Source organism: Podarcis pityusensis, assembly GCF_964106645.2.
Source record: "Podarcis pityusensis genome assembly, chromosome: 6".
NCBI classification, from domain to species: Eukaryota; Metazoa; Chordata; class Lepidosauria; order Squamata; family Lacertidae; genus Podarcis; species Podarcis pityusensis.
This window is the reverse complement of record NC_138030.1, coordinates 44077422-44102134: the sequence shown is the minus strand read 5'-3', so window position 1 is coordinate 44102134 and position 24713 is coordinate 44077422. Positions and strand designations below refer to the sequence as shown.

General features: G+C 41.1%; 2 protein-coding genes across 7 annotated transcripts; one reads left to right on the top strand and one right to left on the bottom strand.

The window, feature by feature from the left end:
- Positions 1-438: 438 nt before the first annotated feature.
- FANCE (FA complementation group E) lies at positions 439-13254 on the top strand. Of its 3 annotated transcripts, none has more exons than XM_081010082.1 (11): positions 439-693; positions 1989-2236; positions 3469-4126; positions 5097-5141; positions 5310-5369; positions 6471-6614; positions 9131-9254; positions 9789-9864; positions 11058-11124; positions 11528-11653; positions 12629-13254. In XM_081010082.1, exons 1-11 carry the CDS (start codon positions 640-642, stop codon positions 12743-12745), a joined length of 1719 nt encoding a protein of 572 aa, XP_080866208.1. In that variant the 5' UTR covers positions 439-639; the 3' UTR covers positions 12746-13254. The 3 variants fall into 3 exon arrangements, with proteins under 3 accessions (XP_080866208.1, XP_080866210.1, XP_080866209.1); XM_081010084.1 differs by having other exon boundaries at positions 439-864; XM_081010083.1 differs by lacking the exon at positions 5310-5369.
- LOC308479415 (uncharacterized protein) lies at positions 12166-24188 on the bottom strand. 4 transcript variants are annotated; one of them, XM_081010116.1, is made up of 8 exons: positions 22954-24188; positions 20663-21058; positions 19975-20385; positions 19279-19327; positions 18605-18708; positions 17378-17433; positions 16203-16321; positions 12166-12552 (listed from the first exon to the last, which is right to left on the bottom strand). In XM_081010116.1, the coding sequence occupies exons 1-8, from the start codon at positions 23009-23011 to the stop codon at positions 12534-12536; spliced, it is 1212 nt and encodes a 403-aa protein (XP_080866242.1). In that variant the 5' UTR covers positions 23012-24188; the 3' UTR covers positions 12166-12533. The 4 variants fall into 4 exon arrangements, with proteins under 4 accessions (XP_080866242.1, XP_080866241.1, XP_080866240.1 ...); XM_081010115.1 differs by lacking the exon at positions 12166-12552 and having other exon boundaries at positions 15964-16321; positions 17378-17430; positions 22954-24180; XM_081010114.1 differs by lacking the exon at positions 12166-12552 and having other exon boundaries at positions 15964-16321; positions 22954-24174.
- Between the last annotated feature and the right edge of the window lie 525 nt (positions 24189-24713).

Sequence of the window (24713 nt, the reverse complement as noted above, 5' to 3'; positions counted from 1 at the left end):
TGAGCCGCAGGTAGGTAGCTACACGCTGCCAGGGCGCTCCCCCGCAGTTTTAAATCACGACAACGTGGAATTGATTCACAAATGCAACATTGAAAACAGCAAACAAAGGTAGTCCTCAGGCAAAACATAACCTTTAGAACATCAGGCAAAAGCCCTGGCAGAATAAAAGTGGTGGGTTGATATTTTTTTTTGCTGGTGGTTCCATTATGCGTGGATAGGTAACTGCACTGGCATTTATTATTTTTTCCTATCGTGAAATAAGACCAGTTAGAGCAGGAACTCTCTTTTATTGTGGGGAGAGGAAGGTTTTTCGGCTGTTTTCAATGGTTAGCTCTCTGCTCCGCCCCGGTGGAGAACAAAGAAGGCGGGTCTCTGCAGCGGAGTGAAGTATATACTGAAGCATATGTAACCAGAGGTACCACTGTACTCTCACTTTTTCTATGGGCAGCAGAGGGAAGTACTCTTTCACTTTTCCTATATCTTGGGGCCGTGAGACGCCTGCTAGCCCCGCCTCCCTCCCGCCGGATTGGACATTGTCTCTGAGCACAAATAGAGCGCGGGAAGGAAGACGAGGAAGGCGGAGGAGAAGGGCGCGGGGACTCCGGCCTGCGCGCTTTCCAAAGAAGCGGCTCGGCTGAGATGCAAGAGGGACGCGCCTCCAAGCAGGACTTCGCCCGGGCCACACCGGCAGAGGTAGCTGCTGCGTAGTTTGACCCTTTTCTCACTTCTCTTAGGATTCAATTCTATTGAATTCGGTGAGGTTCACTCCCAAATGTGCGCCAGATTGCAGCCTTACAGCGCGACCCTACTGTGCGTGTCTCCTCTGAAGTAAGCCCCGCTGAGTGCAATGGGTCTCCTCCCCAGGTAAGTGTGCACATGCTTACTCAATAGGATTGCAACCTCCATCCCGGCTGCGATTGGATTTACCTTTCCGTTGGACGCCAGTGGATCGGAATTTTTGACCAGGAAAGCGGCGCCTCTGCTAAGGGGCTTCTCTCACTCGGGCAACAAAGCAAAAAATGCAGTTTAAAAGATAGTGTCGGTTACTGCATTACTGTTTCCCCCCATTATTCGACCCAAGAGCATGTATGCTTTAGTTGAGATTCCTGCATTGCAGAGGGTTGGACTAGATGACTCCAGAGCAGCGGTTCTCTGGGGACCCACAGGTTGAGAAAGGCTGCTCTGGAGGCCCTTCCATGATTTTATGATCAGGCTCCAGCAAGAACAGAATCGTCTTACAGAAAGAATTACTTATTGTAGGTAGCTTCAGTGTTCTGGCAGTATGCTGAGAGGAAATTTTTTTTGTTGGTTTGCTCATTAATAGATTTGCAGTCTTTATGAGTAAGTCCCATGGCTCTTGGAAAGATGAGGAAACTGTCAAACCCCCAAATTTCTAGAATGGGTTTGTCTTGAGGAATCACAACTTTTCATTTAATGTTTGACAAAGACAAATACTTGGTGGGAAATACCTCGTAGCTAAGGATTGATTGTGCTCAGTCTTGAATGTGTGTTTGTGTGTGTATATAAATGTTTTTGAGCATGTGCAGAGTACAGTTCTACATCACTTAGTAAGCATAACTAGGAGGGCTTCTGCAGAAGATGGCAGTGCTTGCTTTCTTCTTCCTCATTCCTTTTCTCTTTTTGTATTTTTCTAGTAGATTGTGAGCCTGCAGACAGATACTGTACTAGTTTATCATGTATGTATAGTGGTTCGAAAACGTTATAGGTGAAATACAGAACATTGCAAAACCTGGAGTTCTGTGGGTCCCACTGTTGTAGTGCATCTTGTTTCCTCCCACCACTTGTGATGTGTATTATTATTACTTACAAAGCACTTAATATATTCTAAGCACAGGGTGACGATTTAAGGATGAGCTGTTGATTGTGAAAGAAATACTTGTCTGAAAAGCTAGAATGAGACCAGGTGACTCTTGGGTTCATCCCAGTTCTGCCGTTGATTTGTTTTGTATGCTTTTTATATTCATTAGAGCTTGATCAACAGTGCTATCAACATGGATGGTCCGCCCGTTCCTTGGTTGCAACGATTTGATAAAGCTTCTCGTCTCCTCCTCTGCACACTGATGTCTGGGCATTGGGGGGCCCTGGCTGCTTTCCGCACTCTTCAGCGCTCCCTGTCTGGGCAAGGAGCAAGCCAGGGCTTCAGCTGGTGGACCTTCACAGAGATTCTGTGTTCTCAAGAGCCCGTCCTCACAGGCTCTGAGAAGACCCTCACCTTGTGAGTTGCTCAAATCTCTCATTTTAAAAAGTATAGCATAGTGTCCTCATAAATCAGAATTATTTCAGGTCCTAGGAACTGCAATCATGCAGCATCTGACACTTGCTTCAGTGATGATCCAGTAGGTTGTGGGACATGCTCAGAACCAGAAAAGGTTGTGTTGACATGTGTATTCTATCCCTGCTGATTTTAGCAGACAATCTGGGTTATGAAAGATGGTAGAACTGGTCCTCTGGGCATGGGTGAAAGTTTGTGTGGCTTTAAAAATCAATTTATGTGTACTGGATTCTGGATTGTTTTGGTGAATAAGTATAATTTGCAGATAATAATGCCTATAATATGCAGTGTTGGAACGTCATTTTCTTTTCTTGCATTCATAGCCTCTCAATATTCTGGTCTCGTATTCAAATTTTGGATCCTAATGCTGCCGGATATCTAGAAGTGACAACCTGAACACACTTGTTAAAATTATGCCCCAGGTTAACCAAGGTTGTATCTACAAAGGAGAAGGAACCATAGCTCAGTAGTACAGCACAGGATTTCCATAGAGAATATTAATTCTGAAGCATCTTCAGTAAAAGAAGATCTCTGTTAGCTGAACTCAGAAAGCCCTCTGCCTGAGAACTGCTGACAGTCAGAATGAACAACACTGGGATAAATGGTTTAGCTTCATATAAGGCAACTTCATATGTTCATATAATACCATATTTTATGGTGTCATATAATGGCTGGGTCTTGTTCCTTCCTTTCCCCCATATGTCTCAGAAAAGCACACATCCAGAACATGCTAGAAAGTGACTATATATTGAGGGGAAAGGACTACTCAACACAGAGAATGTATTTTAGGGCAGAGGTGGGCAACCTGTGGCCCTTCAGATGCTGCTGATCAACTTTTCACCATTCAGGCTGGGGCTGATAGGAGCCCGATTCCAGCAACAACTAGAGGGCCACAATTTCTCCACTTTGTTTTAGGGCCAGATGCTCATAATCCAGTTTCCATCATATGGATATAAAATCCCAACATTTTATAACGGCAAAATAATAACAAACACCATTAAGACAGGTGGAAACCATTAGCAATAAAGCAACAGTAATAACAACATTCAACCCAGTATAATGTCACCAAATATTCAGGTGTACTGCATGTTGAGTTGTACTTCCTATGTTACTATAGAGTTATCATATTTCCCTGGTGATGATCTTGCTTTTCTTCTTCCAAATGGTTATTTCAGAAAACCGTTGCTGTTGCTGCTTCCAGTGTTGTGCCAAAGAAACCTCTTTTCCCTGTTGCTTACAGTGCAGTCTACAGTGCCAGAAGCATGCCTCCAACACCTACTTCAAGCTTCTAGGCAGGATCCCAGCCCTGATCTATGGGTGCAGAGATTGAGGGATTTACTACAAGTGAGGGTGCAAGAGAATAGCTCTGTGATGCCAGTCCTACTATCTGATTCATGTCGGCAGCAGCTGAAATATATTTGCCAGAAAGTTAGTTGCGGCAAACCTGGATTAGAAAGGAAATTAAGCTGGTGTGCTAAACAGGCAAGTCCCTACATAGCATGGACTGGAGATGCTCCTGGTTCTGTGCCTCAGATAAGGGAAAATAAGGAAGTAGCTGAGGAACCACTGGATCCTGAAGAAAAGGTGCTGGAGAAGAGGTCCAGACTGGAAGTTGAATTGAATACAGAACTTTGTGAACCACATGGTCTAATGCAGGGAGTTGGAGTTAACACAGGGAATGAAGTCATGATGGAGGTGTCTGAGAATGAAGGTGTTCATAGCACAAGCAATGATGTATATCAAAGTTGCCCAAAGGAGGAAGCAGAAGAAGCAAAAGTTGCCAATTGGAGTCCCCAACAGGACACTGCAGCCGGGGTCCCTGATTATATCAAGGTATGAAAAACGATTAGATTCTTTTCCTTCTTTGGCAAACTAGCAGTGCGAACATGGAACATAAGCCCTTCTTACCAGGGATGCTTCACAAGTATCATTTATCCTCCGCTAATGCCCGTTAGGAAATATTGGCCCCTTTGACAACAGAATGATCCCTTGGACAGTTGGAACAAGTTTTGCAATTGCAGGAAGATTTTGTGGGATAACCAGCTTCATATAAACAACATACTTAAATCTAATTAATGCATGAAGGGGTTAAGACCATAGAGTATGCTGTTCTGCCAGGCTTAGCTCACCTTGAGAGGAATTAGATAATCAGTACTTTGTTCTTCAGTCTACCTGAGAAGCTCCCCATGTGAAGAGATTTGAGCTGGTTGCTTCAGCTCAGACTGCATGGCTCTAATGTGTCATTCTTGAGTTCCTATTCCAATAATCTAGGAACTTTCACCACTTTGTAAGTAAGTTAATCAATTGGGGACAATTAATTTGGTATGTATTTATTATTGGTTGTTTACATGCAAGCCTATCATTTCAGTCTCTATATTGTAATTGAATGTAATGGATTTCATTTTATATTATTGCCAGCTGATGAAGAATTATCATTGAAACTGTTCATTATCCTGGCAGAACTGTTCTGTCTGCTGCTGTACTTGGAGCACCCTATTACTACGTTTGGAGCGCCTGTCATCTCACATTTGTAGGATATTGACTGTGGAAAGGCATTCTGCCTCCATTTCAGTGATCTTTGACGGTGACTTACCACTCCTACCATTCCTGTTCATGGAACATTTGATTCTTATTAGTTTGTGACTCCATAAACACATGTGTTTTGTTTATGAATTTTGAAACAGTATAGTGTTATAAAAATGTTGTCAGTATATTATTAGCCAATGTGTTGCTTGTTGTTGTTCAGAGTGTGCAACTTTCTGAAGCACATAAACGATTTAACCATTTTTCTCTTGTATTTGAGGACCATGTACCAAAACTAAAAGAACTTCTAGAGATGCAGTTTGATGTAAGTATTTGTTACCGCATTTCTGCTTGGGGCAGATGCCCTGGCAGACTTCCTTATATACCCCTTGAATAAAGTTCTGTTCAGTTGGAGTAGTTTCATTTTAAGGAGAAGCAGATTCATACCCTGCCTTGTTACATTATCTGTATTCCCCCCCCCTTTGACTTTTAGCTTTCTGATGGGATTGCTCCACCTGAGCTACAAGTTTTTAATGAATGTACTCCAAGCCAGGTTAGTAGGGCAAAATGAATGTAAGTAATTTACAGCCTGGTCTTAAGTAGGTTTACTTGAAATTAAGTCCCATTTAATGCATCTATTTATTTTTTTTAAATGTCCTTATGCCAATTGAATATTCACGATGTCTGTCTTATTTACTTATTTAAACCATTTATATACTGCTTAACTACAATCCTCTCTAATTGGTTACAATTGCCTCTTACTGCTGTGCAAGAAATACAATACAGAAAAGGTTTTTTTTAATGGTTAAACTATAAAATTAGACCTCAGTTAAAATGCCTGCTGAAATTAAAAAGAAAAAGATTCCAGTAGGCTCTGGAAGTTCAGCAGGGAGGGAGTCTGTCTGACCTCAACAGGAAAGTAGTTTTGCAGAAGTGGGCCCACGATACTGATTGCATGACTCCTTTTGGATATGAGCTGTGCATCCAAGCAGTGGGATACCACTAACAGTGACTCCCCTGAAGACCTCAGTGATCAGGCAGGGATTCAAGAGATTAAGGCAATCTTTGAGGTATCCCGAACCCAAGTTGTTAAGGGTCTTGTAAATTACCATATTTATTCGAGTCTAATGCGCCATCGAATGTAACGCACGCCTCAATTTTCAGAATCTTGAAACACAAAAAATATTAAATGTAAATGTGCCATCGAATCTAATGCGCACCTTAATTTTTGCAATGTAATTTGGCCAAAAAAGGTGAGCATTAGATTCGAGTAAATATGGTAATACATATATGTGGGCAGCTGGTGCAAGCAAGCCTTTGAGCACCAGAGTTATGTGCTGGCAATCATTTGTCCCCTTCAACATTCTAGCCACTTGTTTTTTTGTGAGAATAGGGTGGTTTTACTATTTTATGCAAGTTGTAATGTGATTTTTTCAAAAAAATTCTGTATCCATTTTAAGACACATTATTATTACTATTATTATTACTCTTATTATTAAACAGCATTTAAGAAATTTAATTAACTAACTCACTTAATGAGACTCCTTCCCAAGTAACTATATTTCCAAACCTTGCTGAAACCAACCTGCCCAGGTACTAGTGATATTTGGGAAACAGACTATTGGGTAATATTTCATGTCCTCTTTTCCTTTAGTTGAAAGTTCTGTGCTCATTACTGCAGCTCTCGGAGTGCCCAGAAAACAAACTTCTGCATTTCTGCACTTGGTTAGTCTCACTCTCACCTGATCTTGGCTATAGTAATGCAGCAGTTCTTGCTGAAAAGCTCTTTCTACCTCGGGTAAGTACTGAGAATATAAATCAGGTGAAGAAGAAACCTCCTTCAGTGGTTTATTGATGTGTGTAATGTTAGCTTATGGATGGTAGAGTCTTTTCCAGTTCTTTTGGGAGTGAAATCTTCCAGGCCTACTACCCTGAAAAATGTTTTTTTTTTAAAAAATAATAATTTCTTTCTCATATATATATATATATATATATATATAATAGCAACTTTGTATTAATGTAATATTTTTATATGTAATTGTATTTTTGTAAAATTTTAAGTTGTCTATTGTTGCTTTAGTTTTCTGTGCGTTGCTTATAGATATTTTTAATATCTTAAGTGGCATAGAAAGTAAACAATCCATCAGACACAGAATTACGGGGTTGGAAAGGACCTTTATCCAATCGTCTGCTCAATGTAGGATCTGCAGTGTAGGATGCATAATAAAACATCGCCTAGTTTTATCTTCACCTTTAACGGGGGCTATGGATTTTAATGGAGTAGTACTATATAAAGCACATATATTTCCTGCCCCCTCCTAAGTCAAAGCAGTAAGGTATATAACAGTCTCAAGTTTTTTATATTCTCTGGCAGATTTGCATGTGGGGGAGGAATTGAGTGGGAAAAAATCTGGAAGAAAGAGCTGAGCAGCCACCACCCCAATTCCTTTTTTCTTCTTGATTGCAGCCTTTCACAGCTACCTTTCATGGTTTTAAAAGAAATAAACAAACCAGGAGACTGCTACACTTGTGTCTCCTGTGGAAATATCTTAGCTTGGTGCTAAAGAATATTGCATTCCTCTCTCGGCAGCCTATTATCCCTGCTCCACATACATGTTGTTTCTTGTCCTAAATATGCACCTATGAGTTTAAATGTAAGCATTCATGCTCATTTTTTTGAGAAATTAAATTAGCCAGTTAATTCAAGTGTTTACAGCAGATTAAGTCAGGAATAGGCAACAGAGATCTGTGCATCAGGATTGAAATGCTGGAGAAATGTGAGGACTAGGGGAGCAAACCATTGAACCTAACAGAAGTGGTTTGAGGAGCAGAAAAAGGTCAGGTTGGGTGGGTGGAGGGAAGCCAGCTAATCCGATAATGGATGCAGGCAGCCTTTTATACAGACAGTTTTCCTAGGATGCTGATATGGGCTGTGAAACCTGTGTGTCTCTGTTTAGGTAAGTTTTTAATGTCTGATGCTTTATTGTCTTTTTAATTCGGTTGGGAGCCGCCCAGAGTGGCTGGGGAAACCCAGTCAGATGGGCGGGTTGTAAATAATAAATTATTATTACAGTCATACCCTGGAAGTTGAACAGAATCTGTTCCAGAAGTCTGTTCAACTTCTGCAACATTCGACTTCCAAAGCATGGCTTCAGATTGGCTGGAGGAAGCTCTTGCAGCCAACTGGAAGCCCTGTCGGACCTCGGCTTCCAAAAGAACATTCAAAAAGCAAAACACTCGCTTCTGGTTATTGATTGTTCAGGAGCTGGAATGTTCCACTCCCAAGGTGTTCAGGAGCCAAGGTACGACTGTGTTGTTGTTGTTGTTGCTGCCATATTCTGTGTTTTAAAAAGAGCAGTTCATTTAGTAAGTAAGGCGCAAAGCAAACCTACCCTACAGTTGGGAGAAGCAGGATGGAGTGGCATGGCAGATTCACTGTTACGATCACATTAGAAGCCTACTGCTTGTGTTGTCTAGAGCTGGCACAGCTCTGCAGGGACCTGCATCCTGTGGATACAAAGCTGTCAGTGCTCCATGCTGAAAAGTCCCCTTTGGGGGCTTTTTGTTAACAGTAGCCTTTTACCTACTAGCACAGAGCCCCCAGAGTGGCCTGTAGAAAGGTGACTATGCGCCATCCTAACTCCTTTCCCCATACTTTAACTTTGGGGAGCTAGGACTGCACTCCCAAGTGAAATTATTTGGCAAAAAACCATAACAATATTATACCAAAATTGGGGCTTACAAACATAGTTTTCATTTTTTAATGAGCGGAAACCACCCTGAAATATTATGCTTTATGCTACTCCGAGTGCAGATGCCATAGTTTCCTATGAGGATATGAACGTTACTGAAACTACTTTGAGCTGAGTGCAGTACTGGAGATTGCTATAGACCAGTGAGGCATTCTATTCGCAAATATCAATAGCTAGAGGATTGCAATTATTTTTGGTGCTACCAGGGCTGGCCCACCCTTGTGGCAAGGCATGGTGACTGCCTGGGTGCTATTGATCTGTAGATGATGGGACAATGATCACTAGTTATACCTATTATCCATAACTTGAGTTCTCTATCCTTCAGTGGAATAGCGGAAACACAGCTCCTGTAGATGTGTTTTGCATTTTGAGTTTCTCATCTCGTATGACATGTTGCCATCCAATTTTAAATGCAAAACAACCTGAAGAAGGTTGTCTGTTTTCCCCATCAGCCTTTTTCACTCTTTGTTAAAACAGAATTATAGCTGCCTCTGTATCCCCAAAGTATGCAAGGTTGCTGCTGATCCAACAGTATTATCTCCCTGCTGCTTCTGGTCTGTAGGTTCTCTCATTGACTGAGCCACCTTCCTGGCCTCTCACAACTGCCCTGATGATGTTCTGCTCCAAATATTCTCGCCCAGTCTGTTGTACCTTGATTTCTTCAGTTATACAGGCTCCAGCGAAAGGTGAGCTTATTTTACCTGAGCTTCTGTTTGTAGAGGTGGCATAAATCCTTCTCTCTAATAGAGAACTCGAGTGGTTGAGCGGTGGCATGATTAGAGAGGAAAATGGGACCTCTAAGAAACAGGGTGGTACTGACATGTTCTGGTAAACAGAACATGAAAAGGGGTGCAGGGCTCAAGAGCCTATTGAGGGCTGAGCAGGCCTCAGGAGATACAGAATGTTGAGTATCAGATGGAAAGGGCTGGAGGGAGAGAATTGACCTGCTTTTACATCTTACTGCTTGCGACAGGAGTGGGGAACCCATAGCCCACAGGTTCTAGGCAGGCTGGCACTACATTTATTTTACTTTTTTAAGAATCAGAACTACTGGCAGTAAAGTACAAGACACTTGTGAATCACCAGCCTCTGGCATTTAAGAAATGAGCAGATAAGAATGTCCACAATTTAGCTAAATCATCAGATTTCTGAAAACAAAGTTCTCATTAGCCCCTTAAAAATATATAAAATGCAAATTTTTGGTATCTTTGCTTTTGAAGGCCTTGAGCAGATGAAGCTGGTGTGCAAACTAATTGAGGAGTGTTTGGAGCCTGAGTATGTGAGGCTGGTATTCAGGTAAATTCTCCTAGTGTAAAATGAAATGTAATATAGGAATTGCATGAAAGAGGATTTGATTTCCAATGACGGGAATGAGTGTCAAGGTGTTCTAGAATTCTCAGTTGCTACCTTCCGATATATGAAACTATATACTGGGGAAGTTTCTGTGTCTCCCTAATGAACATAAGTTGCAGAGCAACATTGCAAACCTAAGCACTTGCTGCATGTCACACAATCTCTTTTTTTATTTCTGCTTTTTCATTATAAAGTCCCTCCATACTATCACACATATGACAATGAATAAATAACAGTCACAAGTTTTCTTACTCCTCTTCAAAAGAATTGACTAAAACAGAGGAATTTGTTGGACTCCAACTCCCATCAGCCCCAGCTAGCATGGCCAGCAGCCACAAATGATGGGAGTTGTAGTTCAACATCTGGTGGGCCATCCTGTGTCTTCCCTGTGGACCTTTTACTTTTATATGTTTTCTAGGACTAAGATTAAAGAAACCTGAGTTGATTAATAAGATGTTTTAAAATCAATGAATAGTCATAAATTTGCATATGACTAAAATAATAGTTGAGCAGGGGAGAAGTATACAGTGGTACCTCGGGTTAAGAACTTAATTCGTTCCAGAGGTCCGTTCTTAACCTGAAACTGTTCTTAACCTGAGGTACCACTTTAGCTAATGGGGCCTCCCACTGCCGCCGCTGTGTGATTTCTCTTCTCATCCTGAAGCAAAGTTCTTAACCCGAGGTACTATTTCTGGGTTAGCGGAGTCTGTAACCTGAGGTACCACTGTACTTTTGTTTGTTAGATGGTACATGCATGTCACAGTAGGAGCAATCTTAGAGGCATTTCTGTCCTTTGCGAAAGTTAAGGTGGTGCACCTAAGATGCTGCCTGCCATCTGCAGTTTTCATTACTTACATTAAAAATAACTTTTATTAAAAGTTTGTTGTTCATTTAATTAGAGATGCCCTTGAGCTGTTTTTTATCCATTAATCAAAGGTTGCAGCCCTAATGTTACACATCTTCTCTAACCACTGCTCCATAGAAGAGACCTGAAATCTTTTCAGTACTGCAATATTGTTAATAACCACATGACAATTAACATATTCTTGAGTCAGGGAATAGCCTTAGTGAGTGGCATAAAGACTACCCCTCATATAATTTTGTTATCTTTCTCCCTCCTCTGCCTTTCTTTGCAGCCATATTATAGAAATGCCGTGGTCAGAAGATCTCCTCGTAGCTGTGCATTCTTTGCTGGGAAGACAGGTGACTATGAATATAAGTCTTCCTGTGCTTCCATATAGAGTTTACTAGCTGGGTAGCAATAGAGACTAGAATCTGTTCTCTCCAAACTAGCATTTTGCCATTTCTCTGCTGCCTGCACTTTTGTCCTTTGTCTTGACAGCATGGTGTGCACCTTTGCTGAATATGATTGAAGTAAATGCCAGCATCTCAAACTGTAGTGCAAAGCTAGTTGTGATACTAGTTTCTTTTAGTGTCTAAGGAAGCCTCTGTCTGAGCAACATTTTACTGTCCTAGTGCTAATTCATTCTTGTCCAGTATGGCTTGCACCTAGTCTATCTGAACAACTAAAATGTACGCAAGGGCAATTAATATTTAGGCTGCCTCTCTCACCTCTTCCCCCTTGTTTATCTTCTTCACTTTTCAGGTAGTGTTATCCACTGAGCTCTTCAACATGTTGGTCTTGAATCTTTGCCAGATGGCTCAAGAATTTGCCGCATCAATGCATTATGCAAATCTGGTTCTGACAGTGTTGACGAAATACCAAAGCAGCGTGAGTTACTTGCAACAGGCGCTTGAAAAGAAATGAAAAATGGCAGCTTGCTTTCTTAAATATTTCTATGGAGCTTTCCTATTCTATTGCGATAGTGTGTACTGTAGTGTTTCTTTCACTTACCTTCCAGCATACATTTGAATTTCCTCTTGAGATTGTGAACCTAATTATTAGAAGTGCTGAGCAGCCTCTTTTCCTATAGCAGAACACAGATGCTCCTTCAGCCTGATAATGAAGTTTGGGCATTAGGCTGAGTTTACAAGAATTAGTCTTACAGTATTATTATATGTTTCTCTGCGTGAAAAGTATGGTTATTTTACTGTATGTGGGCAGGGTGGTGACGGGGGTTGGGGCAGAGAGAGAAGGGTGGGCATATGTTTTCTTTGCTGAGTAGAAAACCTGGTTGAAAAAGCTGGTAAGACAGAACCGACATAGATAATTTTGGTGCTAAGACATAGTAGCAAAATAGCAATCCCCACTCCCAGGTTCTTAGAGAGTATGGCACCACAAGGTGTGACTTTCTTTTTATTAATGCATGATGGGAATATCCATGTTGGGTTTGGTCAGTTAACATGCTTTGAATTCAATGATATGCAAATAATCATAGACCACAGTCAGTATACCAATCTGAAATTAAAGGTACAAGTTTATATAAACCCCCCAGATGTGCAGTAGCTATCCACATGAAATCGATGCCTATATGAAATATGTTTGAATGTTGCCAGAGTAGTGAGGTCCTCAGACCATTGTGGAATAGTGATTGTCCATTCTTCCATGCTCAAAGTCTAAGTCTCTTAAGCCACCATAAGGGCTTGCAAAATCCTCTTTTGTCCTTCCAACTTGTGTGTTTACTGTAGACAATCTAGGCAACTGGGGCAGGTCATGAGAGTGGGATCAACCTGCATAAATGTAGCAAAAGGGTTATGAGTTTTTACCAGCATGCGCTAAGCAGCTACATTTTGTCCTCCTTTTTAGATTACATTGGCCCATCAGCATCGCTTATCCTGTGCCTTGGACCTCAACAGAACAATCTTGAAGAAGTCTCTTCAGGCTGCACTGAAGCGAGTGCCTTCAAATAAAGAGGAAAGCTGAGTTCCTTTCCTATGTGGAATAATGCTAGAAGGCGACCTTTCTTTAGTATTGGTAACCATAAGATGGAGAAGACTAAAGACCCATTGAGAGGCTGGGGAATCAAAGAGGACCTGTGTCTTTTCAAATGTTAACTCTTTCTCTTGTCTTTCAATAAGAGCCAGCTGGATTTGTCTGAACAAACGGTGTGCACATTGTCTGGAGTATATCTGGAGTGTACCTGATTGCCAAGCAATTTTGCATCAGTAGTTGTGAGAAGTGAAACTTCTTTCATTGCCATTAACACTGGAAGCTCATGCAAATGGGGAGCTTTATATATCTTTGTCACTTTCCTGTGGCAAGGATGTGCCTCCTGAGAACAACAACTGCTGGAACTGCCGGGGTTGGAGATAAAGATGCCTCTAGGGTAGCCGTAGTATGAAATAACTACCCCCCCCCGATAAAAAATAAACACTCCATAATCTGGCTATTTGTGTGAATTCTGCAGTGACAGATAAAAATCAGTTAACTAATTTGTTATCTTTCAGCATGAAAAGCCCACAAGGAGTTGGTCCATGGTATAGTCAGTGCAGCTGTAATCGTCTAAGTAGCAACTTGAATTGCCTGGTTAAAAAAACTGAACACACCTGAAAGCTGGTATTTATGAACTACATCACTTTTCCAACAAGTTCTGTTGGATCATGAACCATTTCACACCACTCAGGGGGGAAAACCATGTCTGGAGGCAAAGGCTGGCTGATGCTCTAACTGCAGCATGGATTTTAGATGTGACCCATGCAACCATTTCCCTCATTCTATGGGGCACCAGCCCACCCAAAAATCAGCTGTGACCAAAAAAGAGGAGTAGAAAAGTATATGAGGAGACCTTAATGCCTTTGCATGTTTTCTCATGTAATTCAATCAACATAAAGCACTAGACTACTATATTTACTACACTTTTAAGTATAAGATAAAAGGTTATTTGGGCATTTGCCCAACAGTTATTGCTTAGGGCCAAAGTAGTTGCAGCAGAGGTAAGTTCTGTATTGTTAAGCACAAAGCTTCCTTTGTCATGTTCAAAGGGCGTGATGGGGATGCAACTTGAGCTTAGCAAAACAATTAACAACAGCAACAACAACAACAATAATGGTATTAGGGTACAGGGTACTAAACTTCCCTGCCATGGGTCTCCCCATGGCTCTTCACAAGTGCCGTTAACATCTTCAAATACTTGCAGTGTTGGAGATAAAACTGGACCTGTTTACTCTTATTCCCCCAAGTGAAAAAAAGGATGCTTGTGTGTTTAAATATACAGAATGTGCTTCGGGGGGGCCACTAGGGGGTGCATTGGAAGATGGCCGACAATACCATCTCTCCGACCCACACGGGGTAATTAAGAGGCTGTTATGGGAGTAGGAAGCCTCCCTTGTTGCCCCAAGGAAATGGGGAACACTGCCCTTGCCTGCTGTGCCCATAAATCACCCCCTAATTCGAAATAAGGGGGTGAGGGCCCTAGGCAGAATGCCCCCATGTGGACATCGGCTCTCCTGGACGCTGTCTCTGATCGCGCACTAGTTGCAGCAATTTGGAATAATTAATTACAAAAGAAGCAAATGCACATATTTCAAGTGAAGAAGGGGAGTGAAGTCTGCTAATTTAAGTGACCTCTGCAAAAGAAGACGACGGGCTGGAGAAACAGGAATATTTTACGATGAAGATACACCAAAGGCGGGGTATGTTGACAACGGGGCTGAATGGGGGGGGGAACCTTTTTTACTTTCCTTCTATGTGATTTACAAGAACCCCTCCTCATTAGAACCGTCAGTTGATCTGACCCAAGCAGGATGATTAAGGTCTGTGTGGAGATAAATTTTAACCAAAAGTATGCTTTATGGAGACCGAGAAGCAATAAGAGCTTTTGGGAATGGCGCAGCAATTAATTCGGAGTCACCATCTTGCCAAAGGATTTACAGCCGGGAGGAAGAACGGATTTGTTTTCAGACTGCATTCCTAGTGAATCTCCTGAGAGGTTTTGAGAAAGGAGGCAGATTGGTGAAGATTAATGACGCTAAGACTGTTTTGATGTATGGAAGTGATGTTATATGGAAAACGTCTGGATATGGCTACTGGATAAAAAAAAAAAAATCCACGCAGGATTACAAACTGTTCTAACCAGCTTGCGGAGACTATCAGAGGTCACAAAGAGAAAGGAAAAATATATGAAAATAACAACAAGAGATGTGGAAAAATAATAAGAAAGGACTGGATAGTACTGTGAACATCATAAGGTTAGATTTGTGGACATTAAAACAGCAGTAAGAAGCAAGAAGTTGATTGGATCCCTTCGGAACTTGAAATATGGGTACCCCCAACAAAAATTTAAAATTCGGCTGTGTAATTTGGAATTTATGTAATTTGGTTTGATTTGATGTGATTGGTCGGTTAATAAAAAATTATTCTTAAAAAAATATATATACAGAATGTGCTTCGATTAGGTTTGACCTTAGATGTTCACAACTTAAAAGCTAAGTACAACCATTTAACTAGAATATCTCCTGTCCCTTCCCAGGTTTGTAAGCTGTTGTCCAATTGTTGAGAAAAAATGGCCCAATGCTTTCTTATACAAAGAGCACTTATTCATACATGCACTACCTGCTATAACTCCTGTTACATTTTTAACAACAGGATTTTAAACCATCCATAACATGAATGAGAACTGGACTTGGGAGCCTGGTATGATGGGAAAGCAAAAGCACATTACAGTGGTACCTCGGGTTACGAACTTAATTCATTCCGGAGGTCCATTCTTAACCCGAAATTGTTCTTAAACTGAAACTGTTCTTAACCTTAGGCATGCTTTCGCTAATGGTGCCATGCCGCCGCTGTGTGATTTCCGTTCTCATCCTGGGGCAAAGTTTGCAACCCGGAGCAACTGCTTCCGGGTTAGCAGAGTTTGTAACCTGAAGTGTTTGTAACCCGAGGTACCACTGTAGCTTGATTTTTGCATCCATGCTATTCACTGCTAGAGATGGTGGCTGCTTTCCTGTGCACAGACTGGTTCAAGCAAATATGTCTCCATCTCATAGGGTCAAAGCTACTTTCATGGGCGTACCTGCCCATGTGAACTGACATGCATACAAGTTCCGGATAGGCTGATCTAAAAGCTAGTAGCAGGTCCACTTACAATAATGGTCTTACAATAATGAATATTAGTTCAACATTCCTAAGAAGTTAAAGGGGCATTTGGAAAATAGCTTTTAATTTTAATTCTCAGCCAAATGCAGCTTCCACCTTTGTTTCAGAATTGAATTTCACAATTGGAGATCTAGAATTTATACATCTAGTTTGTCTTTAGTCCTTGGTATGTGGAACCTGTGAACCAAAGATGATATTTGCATACTTCACAGATCCTGAAGAGATCACACCAGGAGAGCACTCTCCTGGAGAGGAAAGCTCACTGGGGTTTTTGTTGAAACTTGACCTTAATGGGAACTTCATGTTGACATATGTCACATCCTCTGTCATTGGCTTCTTCAATATGGCGTATACCGTGTTTGTTTCTTTGTCCAAAGGATTGTCGGTAGCAGTGCTTTCATGTATCTGAGCATGGATAAGAAACAAAAAGGCTTGTTTTTTTGGAAATAGACTCATAAATGCCAGCCTTATTTCACCTCCAAGACCAGATTCCCATTTTTGGTATTGTGTCTGCATCTGTTAAGGGTTTCTATCTTTTTTAAAATGTGTAAATACAAACTGGCTCTGACAGACTTCTTTCAAATAAGACAAACTGAACTACTGCTAGGATAAATAGTAATTTTTGTAGTAATACGTTTATAGCCCAGCAGTATAGGCATTTAAGCAGAAAATGGTTAATAGAATAATCCTATAATCACATTTCCACTAAGTGGGAGGGGGACATAGTTAAATCTGTAGAATACCCATGGCATCTCTGCCCTGGTCTAGAGTCATGCTATATCTGTGAGTGTAACTGAACTGGGAGTGAGGGTGGGTAGAAATAGAATTGGCTTGGTGTCTGGGTGGTGAACAATGCAATTTAAAAGCAAATAAAACCTTTAAGGAAAGCAAAAACACATAATTGCATTTAAAAATAGTCCCACCAGCAGCAAACCATATATAAAAGTATCAAAAATCACCTAAATGCCTGGAAAAACAAATGCATCTTTACTTGGTGAAAAAAACATAATGTTGGTGCCAAGGGAGCCTGAATTAAATGCATTTCCCATAGACCATATAAAATACCCAGTACGGAGAATGAATTATAGTTGTATATTACTAAAGTTTTCAACATGGCATTCACAGTCAAGGTTACTGCCTGGTTTGCAACTTAGTGCTGGGTCTAGAGTCATGCTATATTTGGGCAATTGTATATTTTCAGGAAATGGAATGACAACATGGATTCTTTCTTATCCCCCAGAAAGAGATGGAAGCTGTAGTCCAGATGCCAAATGTGGCCCAGGATCCCCATAGATCTGATTGCAAAATCTGAGTTGAATGTGATAATCTAGCAAAGCAAATCATATTTGAAGGTGGTTTTTTTTTCTATGGGGAATGATAATGCTCATGATTACTATATTTCCACAGTGGAGAAACTGCCCATGGTCAGATTTTCTCCTAACTTGTGAAATGGTCTCTTACCTGGAATGTTATTATTCTACAGTTTGGGTTATCACCAAAATTCAGGTCATCTGCTGCTATTAAGAAGAGAGTCTCATTTTAGTATATAAATGTGCCTGTCTGTGCGCCATTTCACATGTTAAATTTTTAACTGAACACTAAGACATAAGTGTACACCTTAAAAATGTGAAGATGGCGAAATGTAGGGATACATTCATCAGACAACTGACTAGTTGCATCTCTTTGTTGAATGTACATTCATTGGCTGCCTCTGCATAATATGTGAGATGGTTCTGTTTATACAGTCATCCCTCGTGTTGTGTTCCGCTCTGGTTATGGACTTTCAGCTTACAAATGCAGCAAACCTAGAAGTGTTTACTTCCGGGTTCACCACATGCGCAGAAGCAACCTGCATGCTTCATGCACATGCAGAAGTGCTCAATCACGCCGCGCACATGCGCAGAAGAGGTGCTCTAGTTGTGGACTTTTCAGGGTGCGAACAGCACCCCGAAATGGATTAAGTCCGCAACGAGAGGTACCACTGTATTTACTGATTGCCAACAGTGTGACATGGATTCAGTGCATTGGCTTTCTCTGAGCTATGAAGAAATGGCATCGTTGAAAGTCGTTTTGTCAAACCTTTTTGCTTAAAAGGTGACTGTGGGAAGTGTAAAAGCTATTGAGTCACATGAAGTAAGGTGTTGTACTGGATGAACATAGCTGTCAACTTTTCCCTTTTCTTGCGAGGAATCCTATTCGGAATAAGAGAATTTCCCTTAAAAGAAGGAAAACGTTGACAGCTATGTGGATGAATGGTTTGAGATGGGTGGTGATGTGCATCCCCCATGCATCCAAAGCCCATCATGCCACAGAGTGGGATAATGTCAGATGTTTTGCCACTTGGTGCATTTATGCATTGCATAAGCACGTAACTCATAGAGGGAGTGATGAGATGTAGTCAGTTGATGCTTGCGAATTTCTGTTGAGCAGAGCCTCAGATTCGCTTACTGTTTTGTATATCGTAGAGACTTTTCAGCCTTCATTTAGAAAGGCAAATATTGACATGAAAGCACACAGTCTGTTCAGATGAAGCCATTTAGGTGTGCAATCCTGACCATCTTCGATGCTACAATACTGTATTCAAATCCAATCCATCCATTTAGATGCCTGTCAGGTGCTATTACAGTTATGCATGTAATGAAATCTTTAAAATGGCTGGGCTACATGAAAAACAAAAGAAAAGCATACCTCTTGTTTTCTTCTTGATGAGCATTGTGACAACTAATATGAGGGCTGCAATAATTGTTATGCCAACCGCAATGGAAACCAGGACTAAGACAATGTGATAAAGTCTGAAACAATCCATAGTGCATTAGTTAAACCTGCTTATTAATTAATTACATTTTAAACCCCACCTTTCCTCAAGATGGTGAAAATTGTCCCCTGCCCCTATTTAATCCTCACAATAGCGTTGTGAGTTACGGTAAGTTAGACTGAGGGATATACTGACTGGCCTAAGGTCATCCTATGGGCTTTGCTAACAGGTACCTAATATATTTGTTAGACTGTCATTTACATGTACTGTACACAATAAAGTTTGTTTAGCTTTCAAAGTCAGACAGAAGTATGCAGAGAGCTCAAGGTTTTGTAGCACAGTTGTGCAGCAGAGAAAAGGCACATGCAGACTGCATGTTAGATGCAGATAATCATACCATGGTTTTTTGTAGAGGATATAAAATTCTGGAAGTGCCATAATATAATTATTTGAATGGAAAAGTCAAATCCTGTAATTGCCTCTGTTCACATAATTTTTTTGGACCCAACTGCAATACAGTATAGAGCGGTGGGAGGAATAGATACTGTAGCAAACACAAATCCCTAATCCAGTTGCCATTAAATTAAAAATAATATAATGTTGGTACCTTTGTTCATTTTCACTGGTTTCTGTCACAGCCCCGTAATTTTGCTGCCCTGAAAATAAAGGAAGAGAAATAAAACTTTTGTCTTTATTGTAACTCTTCCAAGGTGCATTCAGGTTTTGCTAACTTGCCTTCTTTTGCCCCTTATTCTCTTTAGTAAAATGTGAACGATTTATACGATCTGAAGAGAAGCCAGAGTATTGTCCCTTATTAGCATGATAATTAATACGTTAACAAACAACACAGGCCTCCTATATTGATCTTTGAAACACTGTCTTTGCAGCTTCCTTTTACGAACACTGGTGCTGTTACCATTTGTCTCAACTAAAGAGCCATTGCTTTCTTATTCCAGTTGTGGATGTGTTGCTGTGGTGGTGTATCTCAAACTCTATGCAGCTCTTACTGATGGGGAACCTGCACATGCAGATTCAAACTAGATGGGATAATCACATATTTGGGTGCTTCCACAGATAAAAAAACAATCTACTTGGAGATTTAAAAAAGTGTCAAGTAAGGGCAAAGGCTATGCTAGAATGCATTTTTCCTTGACAGGTATTTTTTATTTCTGGAAGAATAATCAAATGTGAACTCAGTTATATGCAAACTAAACTGCTACATTCCAAGGGGGACTATACCATGTGATCTAGATCAGTCCTGAACTACCACAGGAACTAGATCCAGTTACCTCCATGTGCTCACCTTTTTGAACAATGACTTTGATTTTTCTTAAAGGGGTGATGTTCAGGCCATCAAGAACCCCAAACCAGTATATCCCCGAATCTTCTACTTGGAGAGCTGTTGTGAAAAAAGCAGCGCAGCCATTTCCCAGATCCTGTAGTGCAAATTTCTGGCTTGGTTCAGAAGTGAGATACTGCCATCTTTGGCCTGAGAGGCTAGAAGGCTCTGTAGGGTTACATTCTTTCAGCAGATCTCCTTTGCACCAGACTCCCTCTTGTTGCAAATATTGCGGTGAGCAGAAGCCCTCTATGCTGAGGGACTCTCCTTGCACCTTCATCACCACTTCTAGTCTCTTTCCTGGCTTACTAGAGCTTTTGAGGAATGGAACATCGGGTGTTGGAGGTGAGCAAGTATTGGTAGGTGCAAGAAGGCCTAGGAGAATAACAGTGAAAGTACGTCTTGTAAAACAGTGTTGACTTTCCACGTGCCCATTATCCCAGTACTGTAACGTCCACCTTTGCTGTCAGTGGCTCTCGAGGACATTCTCAGCACTGCAACCTACCTTCTTAAATGGGTAATGCTGGGGATTAAATTTGACACTATGGTACAATCCCAGAAAAGCTATATCACGTGATCCCCGCGCCCTCGTGTGTCTTGATCATCCCTGATCTACCACAGGAACTAGTTCTAGTTACCTACATGTGCTTACCTTTTCGAACATTGACTTTGATTTTTCTTAATGGGGCAATATTCAAGCCATCAGTGATCCCAAACAAGTATATCCCTGAATCTTCTACTTGGAGAGCTGGCATGAGAAAAGAAAAACAGCCGTTTTTCAGATCCTGTAGTACAACCCTCTGGTTTGGCTCAGTAGTCAGATATTTCCACCCTGGGCCTGAGAGGCTAGGAGACTCTGTAGGGTTACATTCCTTCAGCAGATCTCCTTTGCACCAGACTTTCTTTTGTTGTGAACAGAAGCCCTTTATGCTGAGGGACTCTCCTTGCACCTTCATCTCTTCTTCCAGTCTTCCGGGCTTGCTAGACTTTTTGAAGAATGGAATTCCATGTGTGGAAGGTGAGAAAGTATTGGCAGACACCAGAAGACCTAGGAGAATAACAGTAAAAATGCACTTTGTAAAATAATGTTGATCTTTCATTTGTCTATTTAGTTCAATGCTGTGCTGCCTACAATGGCTCTCGGCCCAGTATATCTGAAGGAGCATCTCCACCCCCATCGTTTAGCCTGGACACTGAGATCCAGCTCTGACGGCCTTCTAGTGGTTCCCTCACTGCAAGAAGTGAAGCTACAGAGAACCAGGCAGAGGGCCTTCTAAATAGTGGTGCCTGCCCTATGGAATGCCCTCCCATCAGATGTCAAGAAAATAAACAACTATCTGACTTCTTGAAGACATCTGAAGGCAGCCCTGTTTATGCAAGTTTTTAAGGTTTGATGTTTTATTGTATTTTTAATATTTTGTTGGAAGCCGCCCAGAATGGTTGGGGAAACCCAGCCAGATGGGTGGGGTATGAATGAATGAATGAATGAATAAATATTATAATTATTTATTATTATTATTATTATTATTATTATTATTATTATTATTATCCCACCACTGCAGCCTAACTTTTTAAAACAAACTGGAAATATTGGGGATTGAACTGGAGACTATCTGCATGCAAAGTATGCTGTGCTACATAGCTGGTTCTCAGGTGAGTCAATTAAATTCATCTGGAGATGCAGATTCTGCCTACAAATTATGCTCTACCACAGAGTTAAGGACTTACTCTCTTAGGTAAGTAGACTAGAAAAAACCCTGTAGTTGGTGATCATGTGGAGACACCAGAGCTTGATCCTGAGACTGCATGCAAAGCATGTATTCTAGCACTGAGGTACCAGCAGCCCTTCATCATGTTAATCTGTTGCAGAAAGCAACAATGGAGTCTTGTGGTACCAGAAGACCCTTTGCCTTTGTTTTCCTTGAAGCACCACTACAGCCTTCCTTTCAATCACATTACATGTCCAGACTCTTTCGCTGACATTATAGTATGAACTGAAATAGTTAATCGGGATTATTTTGGTTCATAAAGGAAGGTGGTGATGACCAGTCTCCCTGCTGTCCGACTCCCACAAGCAGTGCCGGATTTATGTATAAGCTATAGCTTAGGGCCCCACTCTCTTGGGCCCTCAAAAAATTTTTAAAGGAAAAAAACCTAGATGTGCATTTCCAAAATATAAGATAAAAAACAAATAAAATAAAACCTACATACAGTTAGAGCTTAATAATTATTTCACTATTAATATACTTCTTAATTGTATTTCATTTCAACAATTTGTTGTTGTTGTTTAGTAGTTTAGTCGTGTCCGACTCTTCGTGACCCCATGGACCAGAGCACGCCAGGCACTTCTGTCTTCCACATTTCAACAATTACTTTTATAAAATACCTATTTTGTTATGTGCAAATGGCTTTAGAGACCTATTAGGTCCATAAATTACCATATAGCATATAGTCAACACAAAAAACCGTGACAATTTGTTGTTGATAAAGGACAGCTGTTGATAAAATAATAATAATAATAATAATAATAATAATAATAATAATAATAATAAAATTATTTATACCCCGCCCATCTGGCTGAGTTTCCCCAGCCACTCTGGGCGGCTTCCAATCAAGTGTTAAAAACAATACAGCATTAAATATTAAAAACTTCCCTAAAGGGCCCCATTACCTTCAGTAGCTTAGGGCCTCATCAAACCTAAATCCAGCCCTGCCCACAAGAGAATTATGATCTGGCTAACATTCATAGTCTTTCATTTTGTGAATCACTGGGACTGTATAAATGACAATGAATGTTTTCTCTATTTAAAAAATGGGAACAAAACTTGTTTCTTGCTTTCAAACAGTAACTAAAAAAAACCCAACATATTACTTTTAATTCAACACCACACTAGTGTGTACTGTACTGATGGCCATGAAAGGGTGTCTCCCTCTGTGCCTTACCTGTCAGCATCAGCCTTAGCAGAAGACCTGGAAGTCCCTCCATCTTGTAGCTGAACATAGTTTAGGTTGCTGAGCAGTGAATGAGTCAATTTGCACTTGCAGGAAGGAAGCAAATGCCCTTTGTCATTGCCTGTTCCTTTTCTTGTCCCAGATCAGCAGAGTTGGTTTGGCGCTGTGGGAAGATCTTCTAAACATGTTTTAATTTTAGTGCTGAAGAGTTGCCCAACTTGGGTTGTGGGCAGTTGCTGTCCAGATGCATCGCACCAGACAAGACAGTGGACTAAGCAGCGACTGATAAAGCCAGTTCTGCTTTCTGCAGCTTCCCATCTCAATATGATGGGACCGCATCTCAATTTGCATGCATGTGGAGGCTTAGATGTAGGAGTTGTAGTAACAGAGCTCCTCATTTGGATTCCCTTAAATGGGGCATGAACCACAACATTAAGAAAAGAGTAATTTTGTGGCATGTTATGTTAGAATAAAGCCTTAAGAAAAATTGTTGTGCTGGCTATTTTGTAATGATTTATTAAAGCTGTGTTTTATCCCCACAACCATTCTTTATCTGTATTTATTTATGGATCCAAGAATATTACAGGCCTGTGTAGGTTGCGGCATTTTAAAAGTATGTTGATTGTTGGATGTTCTTTCATCACTTCACCAAGTTTTGAAGTGAGCAAAACAACAGCATCTATGAACATTGTTGGTGCCCAGCATGATTTTTTAAAATTAGCTTTTATTGGGGGTTTTTTGTGTTACAAGAGGACAGATAAACAGGGAACAGTACATCTATCGTCTCCACTTTCAATTCATAGTCTTTTTCACAGTTTGTTTACATTTGGTGAGAGACATTTTTGTTATAGATATCTTGCAGTTGGGGAAAAGGGGAGTGGGGAGAGAGATGGGGATATTGTTATTTTGTTCTATTGTAGGGGGGTTTGTGTCAGCATCACATGGGTAGGTTCTCTATGTATTTATTTGTGTTTATTGATATTGTGAGAGGTTAGGGGTTTCGGGTGGCCCTGTGGGTTAAACCACAGAGCCTGGGGCTTGCCGATCAGAAGGTTCGCGGTTTGAATCCCCACAACGGGGTGAGCTCCCGTTGCTCGGTCCCAGCTCCTGCCAACCTAGCAGTTCGAAAGCACGTCAAAGTGCAAGTAGATAAATAGGTACCGCTCCAGCGGAAAGGTAAATGGCGTTTCTGTGCGCTGCTCTGGTTCGCCAGAAGCGGCTTAGTCATGCTGGCCACATGACCCGGAAGCTGAACACCAGCTCCCTCGGCCAATAAAGCGAGATGAGCGCTGCAACCCCAGAATCGGTCACGACTGGACCTAATGGTCAGGGGTCCCTTTACCTTTACCTTTACCTAGGGGTTCCCGAGCTTGGTTGGTTGTGTTTAGTTGATTGCAGTGTGGCTTATTTGTGTGAGGGAGGCGGACTAGGGTGTTGGGTCAGGTTAGCCATATTGATTTGTATGCTGTTGTGGTGGGGGAGAGGTCATTGTCTTGTTGTCCTGTGTATATAAAAAAGGGGAATGACACTGGGGTGAAGGCATCCTCCGTAGCTTGTCCCCTTGCTAGTTTGAGTTTGTTGGTTAACTTTTCTAGTGCGGCAGTTTCTCATACGTTTTGGTACCAGTGGTCTAGGTTGGTGCCCAGCATGATATTTGTGGATATCTGTGTCAACTTTTGATTTGGTTGAAGTGTTCCTCACCCAGGTATCAAAAAGACCTAAGTTGACCATGAGAAGTGGAAATCTTTAGT

Coding starts and splice junctions, on each gene's coding strand:
- FANCE (XM_081010082.1), top strand. CDS start 640: ATGCAAGAGGGACGCGCCTCCAAGCAGGACTTCGCCCGGGCCACACCG. Junction 5,142..5,309: donor TTCTAGAGATGCAGTTTGAT/GTAAGTATTTGT, acceptor TTTGACTTTTAG/CTTTCTGATGGGATTGCTCC. Junction 11,654..12,628: donor TGACGAAATACCAAAGCAGC/GTGAGTTACTTG, acceptor CCTCCTTTTTAG/ATTACATTGGCCCATCAGCA.
- LOC308479415 (XM_081010114.1), bottom strand. CDS start 23,011: ATGTTCAGCTACAAGATGGAGGGACTTCCAGGTCTTCTGCTAAGGCTG. Junction 18,709..19,278: donor ACCAGTGAAAATGAACAAAG/GTACCAACATTA, acceptor GGATTGTTTCAG/ACTTTATCACATTGTCTTAG. Junction 17,434..18,604: donor CATCAAGAAGAAAACAAGAG/GTATGCTTTTCT, acceptor TCTTCTTAATAG/CAGCAGATGACCTGAATTTT.